Below are 8,988 nucleotides of genomic sequence, written 5' to 3' on the forward strand. Positions count from 1 at the left end.
GAGCAATTACTGCAATGACATGAGGTTGGTTTAATTAGACTTGAAAGACCTCATGCACATTGCACGCGTTCATTGAACAAGTGCCTGTATCGCAGTCACCAAGATGACCAGATAAACTAAGGTTCCTAGGCAGTCGTAAACTCAGCACTTCAGCTTGATGGCAAGTCATAATCTCCCAAGGCTGGAAAGATTTCCGCTGATTTGTCAAGTGACACTTGTTCAGTTATTGCTCAGTCACGCTCGACTAGCCTACAGGCGAAAGCTGAGCGAACGGTTGGCTCAAGGATATCACGTGACAGACTTTTTGAATATCGTCACATGACCTTTTCGAATCAATCACTTGTTCGGGTCCCACCGTCTACCCTGCCACGTTTCGATCAGCCTCCTCTACCCATGTAGAAACGCGCAGAGAAGAACAAACACAATGCTTTGAAATGAAACGCTCATGGTGAAATTGTTCCGAACTGAAATCATAGTATGAAAGTATATGACATGACTTGGTGCCTCAGTGAAGCAAATAGCAGATGAGCGCAAAAATAACACCATAGCAAGAGGTCAAACAAATAACAAATGTCTTCAAGCGCAGTAAGGGTATTTCGCGATCATTTTGGGAGCAGTTTCTTCTCAACATACTTTATCAACGGCTTGATTCTTTTACATGAGTACAACTCTGGTGACATGATCGAATTCGAAGTATCAGATTCCATCAACTTTGACTTGGCTTCAAAACGGCTTTGGACTGTTCGAAGGGCGGGTAACACGTCTTCAATTGGAAGCAGAAGGGCATCTGCGTTGTCTGTCACGGGTGAAATGTTCGTTTCTCCAAGGGAAACATCCAAGTATCCAGAGGCTAACCATATAAGCTTTGATCCTTTGAAAAGAAGGGACTCGCAAGAACAGTTGGAAAGGGCAGGGCGGTCGACTGTAGCATTCCAGGTAGATGCAAACCCGTTTGCAGAAACGACAATCATTGTGACGTTGAAAGCGTTTTCATCGGATTCGTACAAATTCATCACAAACATACTTCCATACCCACTGCATATCATCGAATACAAAATGTCGGACAGATTTGACGTTAAACTGCTGTCCACTTGACACTTGGGACAAAGGAGAGGTTTCGGAGTGGGAGTGGACAAAGGAGGTTCGGTTGTTGTAGCTGATAGTGTTGTAGTAACTGGTGGCTCGTTTTCAGTTAACCAGGCGGGTTTGCATTCTTCCAACTGGTACTTGATCATCACAGAACGTTCTGTCGCATAGTAATCCATAGCAGAAATAAGCGCTGGCTGAGTAGAGTCTACATATGTGGTCTGACGCAGACTCAGCTCTACGCAGCGTTTCAACTGGCTCCATCCACCGGCAACTTCAGCTTCATTGGAAGTGAAACCGTTGAAGTACAATGACACGGTTCCATCGTCATCGAACTCAACCTTTCTGACAGACTCTTCATCGGTCCCAACAAGTTTGAGTATCTCTTCTTGAACTGGCTTCCATCCGCTGACCATCTGCACACGGACCAGCAACATTCCACTCTCCTGGACAGGATCCGTCCTCGAGGCTGGACGCAAGCAGGTAGTCAGCATGGCTGTTGTGCATGAATTTCCAGGTGGTGGGTTGGATTGTACCACTGTGGCAGTCACTGTAAATATGTCATCTGTCGTTGAAGTTGGTTCCGGTACGTTATAAAACAATGCAGTCTGGAGAGCCACACAGTGCGTGGCTGACATCGCATCGGTGTTCACCTCCCACATGATCTCCTGTACCTCATTCGGATCAGTGTGTGGAATCGCGATTTGATTGACCACTTGTCGCTTCTGATCATTAAGCACATCATCGATTTTGTAGCCACTTGGAATGACTTTTGCAGACAGGCTAATATTCGTGTTCCCCGGATTGGTTCCATTATACAGCAGACCAGTTGCAGCATGAGCGATTGCTTGCATTGCAAGAATGGTGTCTTGAGTCGAACGGAATCCACCAGTCGACGTTTGTTGCGTCGAGAGCCAACGGACAATTGGGAGAAGTTCAATTGCTTGTTCACGTCTTTCAGCCAGGGTCAGATAAGCATAACTGGTCGTTTCCACATCTAAGGCGTCAGCCCATTTCGAACTTTCCGCATCGTCCGACGACTCATTAGCTGGCCAGTAACTGCGTGGACCTCTGAGAGCATCTGAGATTGTACGGCGACGGCGTATCAACTCTTGTAGGTACAACTCTGTATCATATCTTTCAGGTTGGTACATTTGCAAAGCGTAAGACACCTGGGCCAGGCCATAGGTAGCCACATTTGACAATGGCTCCGGGAGAAGTATATCTCTTGGTACGCCTGCTTTTATGCACCGGATACCGTTGGTGATTATCGACTCATAAGCCTTGGGATCCGTCGCTGCCTTGGTAACCTTCAGGTCGTACAGACTGGATAACACGTAGGCCGTCAGTAGGGCCTGATCGTTCTTCTCTTTCGATCCTCCAAGACCACCTTGCATCGATGATTGAATTACTCTCCCCTTCTCAACGAAACAACCAGAGCCCTCCAGGTCTTGACGTTGTTTCAGAAACGTGAATGTTTCGTTGAAAAGCCGATCCCAATCGATATTGAGGGTTGGATCAACTCGATAGGCTTTGCTGAACACGCGTAGGACAAATGCAGTCAACCAAGTACTGCCGACTTTATCAGATTGGCCAAATGCCGAATAAGACCCGTCATCCAGGCGATATTTCAGCTGACCTTTGTACCCGGTCATAATGTGCGTTCGGGCGCTGTGGATTAACTTCTCCCGTTCTTTGCTGCTCACTTGTGCTCCCGATTTCAAGTATTCTAACACATAGACGTTTGGTGCCACCAGGACCATATTCTGTTCTCCACATCCTGTGGGCAAGCGGACCAGATTGTCTAAGTTGCTTAATGCAGGCCCCAGGACTTCATCGGTATAGGTCAAATAGACACGCAATGAACCAGGGATCATACTCGATGGAACACTAACCGGAGTGGTCAGAACGTTGTGACTAACCCCATCTGGCAGACACAGAATGTCCCCGAAAGTAGCTTCTTTTGGAACACCCTCGGGAATGACACGAATCTGTCGACGAATCATGTCACTCAACGTGTGGACTTGTTTATTAGACTCATCTTGTGATTCGTCACAGAGTTGACTACCTGATATGGCATAAGCCTCGGCTGTAACGTTCAGCTGGCCAAGACGTTGAGGCACCAGACCTAATTGGAACGTTTGCTTTTCTCCGGAGCACACACAACCGGAATAGTCGCTCACACCAACTCGTAGCCAATCTTCCCTTGCAACCCTTGTTGACACTCGAACCTCGTAACAACCCTTTTCCTTCGGATCAAGCTCTTCCTTCCGTGCGACGAACACACTTACAGGCAAATAGATTATTTCTCCTCTTTTCACTTGTTTTGGTAGGGTCAACTCCAAGAAGAATGGCATTGACACGGTGACTGTGTTCGAGTCGGGAATCCACAGTCCATTTGATTTGGTGGTACAGAATGCTGAGGCTCTCCAGGTTGTGATGGAGTCCGGGGCGGTTAAGGACTGTTGAACACCCACGGTGGGTTGACCACTGGAGGAATTGATCTTCCCTATGGGGACCGCTTCGAAAAGCCATACTTCGGGAAAGAAATCTCGTAGTCTTGGTTTTACACTGGGAATACTATTTGCCATCACTGCGTTTGGAGCTGGCATATCAGAATCCATCTGTGAACCAGATCGCATCATGGACATTAGCGGACAAGCTATGATATCCGGCCTGATACGTTCCTTGGCAAAAACCGAAGTGTGGAACATTCCGGCCGCTTGAAATGCTTCTTCGACGGTTTTGGCAACGGTTGGTCTCCACATATTTGCAGAATTGAGTTGCTCAACAGACTTTGCGTAGGTTTCCAAATTAATCAGATTTCTGTTCCCATCGAAATTGTCCAAAGCCACGTCCGACAAACGTATAAAGCATACTTGTTCGGACAGGGTTTCGCCGCTCAAAAGGTTATTTTCCAACGCACTAGTGTCTACCCCTGCAGGACTAACGGTCAGTTCCACTGCCTGACCTGGACTAACCCTCTTCCGACCAAACTGAATCCCTGCTTTGTTGGTTTGGGCTTGTAATGCCATGGCGGGGCTCGTGTAGTTCTCAAGGTCTTTCAGCTCCAACACTGCTGGGATGATCTCTGCCGTTGATTCATACTCAGTGTAAAAGTAGATTATCACAATGGCTTCGGGACCCCAACTACCATCTACAGGGAACGAAATATTTCTTCGATATAGCGTTCTCCTGGGAACGGTTGATGCTTCTGTGGTTGTATCGGGTAGATTGCCGACTGCTTCCGTTTCTTCTGTGCTAACTGGCTCCGTAACCTCTTCGATTGATTCCACTTCCACCTGAGCAAGTTGGCATAAATGACCCTGCCAACCTTTGTCACAAACGCAGTCATTCCCGTCCACACATTGTCCGTGAACACATCCTTCCCGTTTTAAACAAATCTCACAGTTCGATCCAGTCCATCCTTTTCTACATGTACACACCCCAGGCACTTCACAAAACCCTCCACGCGAATTACATCCAGCTGCACATATCGGTTGTAGGCAATCTTTTCCCTGCCATCCACGCAAACACTTAATTCCGTCTGCAGTGTTTTTCTGACATTTGTAGTGTCCCAAGTTGTCGTCTCGATCCTCGCAGTACTCCGTAACTCCATCCAAAGGACGAACAATGTGCTTCACAACTTTTCCGCGTACCATTGTTTGTACAATCAGGGTTTTGTCCAGAAGAGGAACGTTACCCAAAAGGTTCACCGTGACCAATCCGGAAGGACTCAAGCTGAACGCTTTCTCATTGGGCCACACTTGCATCGATGTCCCCGAAAGAGAATCCCAGGCTGACAAATGGGCGTATGCAACAATTTGTTGGGTACTTTGGTCCTCATTCCACGGTGGCATGACTACCCACCGTTTGGCACGCTTGTTAGTGTTATTTAGTGAATAGATTGCTTTGACTGATATGCCACTTGTGGTTGACGGAGGTGGTATAACCAGCTGTGCAAAACCGGTTGAGTCGGGCTTGACTTTTGTGCTATACTGATAACGCCCCTGATCTGGTCTTCTAGACAACGGGTGCCACATGCGAAAGCAGGAATTCCAACTCTCTGAGCATTCGACGGTAATCTCGGCGTCGGCTAAAACAGGCCCGTTTATTTTCAGAGCGATGGATATCGGAAGCCCAGGTTTGTAGACAGACGGAGCTGTGATTTCCATGGTCGCTTGTCTCCTCAGTAGTGCCTCTCCGACCTCACAACGAGTCACGTTCGATCCTGTCCCCTCCTCTTTTACCTCAGCACAAACAATCACGTGCTGTCCCCAAATACGATAATCTCTGTTTTTCAGGTGTAGTTTTTCGGTTGAGGGGCTGAATTTCACACACCCGTCTTTTTGTAGGATGTCATTTTGCTGAACACAAGGTCTGGCAGCGTGTGATCCAGAGTCACCTGGACAGGTACCCGTTATCAGTACATCATCTTCGATAGATAAATCTGTTTCAGGTCTGCCTGGCCCATCACAAACACAAAGGTAGGATCGGACGCTGCCACCCATTGGAGGCCCATTAGTGTACCGAGCGCAGACGGAATACTCGGTGAAGTTAGATTCGAACGTAAGACCTTTCGGAGGGCTAATCTCCACAACAAATCGCGGTAGTACAAAGTGTTTCACGCTAAAACTCAAAGTCTCTGTCTCGCCAAGCACGTTTGCTACCACGGCCCATTTTCCCTCTTGGGCATCTGCAAGCAGTGAGTAGGAGAGTTTGGCCGCCTCAGCCGGACTCACGTTCAGCCACCGTTTCAACCGGTTGCCCTTGTCATCTTTCACATAAATCTCATCATACACCACACGGGTTAGGGTTTCGGCATGTTCACTGGTAAATGTATCAAGCGTTAACTCACCGTCCGTGGCACCTCCCACCAGCTGTTGAGTTGGATAGTTGATTGGACCGTTCAGTGGCACCGTGAATTGCGGTGTTAGAGTCAGGAACCGGAATCTGACATTTTCACCGGGACGATAGATGGGTTTGTCTGTCTCACCCAAAACAATCACCGGTCGTCGCGCGATTCGCGTGTCCGCTGTCAGATGCTTCACTGTCTTCTCTGTGCATTCTGGGTTTGTACAAAACGTCAGAGAGAAATTTAACTGGACATCGGCTGACTTCTCTGTGATAGGGACGAATGGCGCTTTGTATGAAATATCTTGTCCATATAGGTTATCGGGAAACTTCGTGGATAAGTCCAACTGTTTCGTGTCTACGACTTTGTGGTTCAGGCTTGGGATACTGGTGATTAACTGTGCACTAGGAATTTGCTGTAAGGTTCTAACGGAGATCAGGTTCTCGTGTTCCACATACAAAGTTGACGGAACGGTGATGAATGCATCCGGGTCGACGATAGCCGTAGCGTGAAGAGAAAGCCACAGAAGCGTAGCGATGTGCAAGCACAACATGGCTTGTCAGATCGCGACTGGTAGCGAGTTCACTTCGCGTGTAGTTAAGCTCGACAGCCCTGGTGTCTGATTTGCAAGCCACATTTGACCTTCTTGTCGCAGTCGGATTGGTTAACGTGTTAGCTTTGGCTGTGACCTGATTGGAGGTTTCCACTCGAGGTTGTTGGACCCGATCACATTTGATGTGTCCGTTGTCACATTCCATGGCGTGATGTCACGTGGTTACTGTAGCTAACTTATCAGTCCAGTTCAAATTGTTGATGCACACAACAGCCATTGAAGTTGAAAAGTTCATGTTCAGTGGGTTAGTTGTTTGTTTGTAACACATTACTTTCCAGTTCGCGTCCGACCTTACGGTGGTTGTCTCTGTCATACATAGCTGAATTACCTGTCTGGCTGCCCAAATGTTAAATTCGCTATTTTGTTCTCATGCTTTGAGCACGGTCGATCTTTAGGAGATGTCACACATTCGCATAGAGAAACACGTAGCTGGAAACTAAGTTCACATCAACTCTAGTGCACCTTTCAATCATGCTATTGTTCACTTACTGTGCTGAACAGATCCAACTTCAGGTTTCTAATGAATAACATTCAAAATATCAAATCAATTTTCCTCACGAAAAGCTTCTGATCGGGAAACTGCCGATGTAACGATGGATACTACTGGTGGGAGCACGCGAGTAGTATGTTTTCTCGTAAATCCGTTTCGCGTCTCTTGAAAAGTAAGATCTGTTGCGCAATTTGCGGGGTCGCTTTGTGGCACTTGCTTGCAATTCACTAACATTAAATGAATATCCGGGGAAGTTCAGGAAGACGCGTTTAAGGAGAAGATGGATATTCAATTTTGTAAACAAGATGTATATGAGAGGTTTGCTCACCTGTCCAATAGTTTGCAACTGTTCAGTTGGTGTTTCTCTAATAAACGAATCTGCAGCGAAGGCCTTCTTCCTTTCGTCGTTATCTCACATATAGCGGCTATCCCGCCAGTATCTGGCCTCTTCTTCGTATATCCATCCGTCTGTTCTCGCATTTTAGCACCAAATATGGTGCATATCTAACTAACTTCTGTTTGCAGTTTACGTTTCTGTTCATGAGAGACCCAAATGAGTCTCAACTGCACCCTTATTCCAGTGGAAATAATTGGGGGAGTAGAAGAACAGTCATCTCGAGGTGGACAGCTCTGAACCAAAACGACTCCAGTTCCACCGCGAACATGGCATTCGAATGAGTTGCCAAGTTATCACAGTTGGGTACATTTTTAAAGGCCACCTAGTCCCGCCTCCAATGCTCAGCTATCTACCCCACCTCCCCAAATCATTGGTGAACGAAACTGTGGCAGTTACAACCACTGTGCGGTCCTTACAGCTGGCAATGGTGATGATGATGATGATGGTGATCAACAACAAAATGAAATCAGCGCATCAGGCTCTGCAGGAATGGAGTAGGCTTTCTAAAACTGCCTTTCTAACGATTTCTCCATGACGAAGGTGTGTGGCTGCATGGTTTTTGGCGACGAAAGTTATTCAGTCTGACGATCCATTATCTCATTTCGTATCATACGTTTACCTCATGCTGCGGTGACAAGTACACGGTGTCTGTCACGTATCTGTCACCTCGAGCACTTCAGTGAACAGCAGGTGGCGGTTGCGAGACATAGGTTCCAGGTCAGCCATGGCGTTGAGCCGGAAAATTCATTGCTATACTGCACAGATTAGGCCTCGTTGTCTGCTGTTCTGAAGAGCGGATTGTTTTGAAATCAGTCTAGTTAGTTCTAGCACCCTTTCGGTGCCTAGCTGTCATGCCATTCGAAGGAAGAACGAGGGTTGAGATTCTGCGAAGTTATCTAGACAAGGGCAGTCCAGATAACTGAGTGGGACTCGAATCACGAACCTTCTGGTTAGTGAGTTCACATCTTAACCACCGAGCTCTCTCTGGGATCAGGTATTGGTTAGTTGCCACGCAGCCCTTCGCCTTACTGACAAACTAATTCAACTTTTTCTGAGTAGTTGAATACAACAATTGAGTGGTGCCTGTATCCCATACTATATGTGTCCTCGTAATTACACTGTGGAGGCCTGATGTCTTACTCCCATCAACTTGTGGCATAGCAACCTGCGAAATTTTCAGATCAGTACTGTAAATACTGTTAGTTTGTCTACACTGGTTCGATTATGCCGGAATCAGTTTACAGCCCCGACAATCACCTCATTAAATTAGGTGGGCGGTTTCAACTGGGGGCCGTTGTGAACCGGATGTTTTCAACTTTGAAATATAAACACAGTAAGTAGGCTGTAGATGATCACTTTTCGAAACAAGCACACAAGTATCCAGCTGTCAACATATACGATGGAGTGAATGAAGGGATGTGGGTATCAGACAGCTGGAAGATTGACTATTATCTGTGGAAATGTATGACCAGTGGCACAGTAACAAAGATGATCTAACCCTTTATCCATCATTTTTCTTTCAGGACGTGTTGGCAGCACTCAAAGAC

The 8,988-nt window shown here is 46.9% G+C and overlaps 1 protein-coding gene across 1 annotated transcript; it reads right to left on the reverse strand.

Moving 5' to 3' along the window:
- Nucleotides 1–605: 605 nt before the first annotated feature.
- T265_13202 (hypothetical protein) lies at nt 606–6,494 on the reverse strand (the record flags this gene model as incomplete). Its single annotated transcript, XM_009167719.1, has 1 exon — nt 606–6,494. A coding segment is annotated over one exon (5,889 nt), but the record flags the coding sequence as incomplete, so codon positions are not given.
- Between the last annotated feature and the right edge of the window lie 2,494 nt (nt 6,495–8,988).

This window comes from Opisthorchis viverrini (assembly GCF_000715545.1).
Source record: "Opisthorchis viverrini unplaced genomic scaffold opera_v5_45, whole genome shotgun sequence".
NCBI lineage: Eukaryota > Metazoa > Platyhelminthes > Trematoda > Opisthorchiida > Opisthorchiidae > Opisthorchis > Opisthorchis viverrini.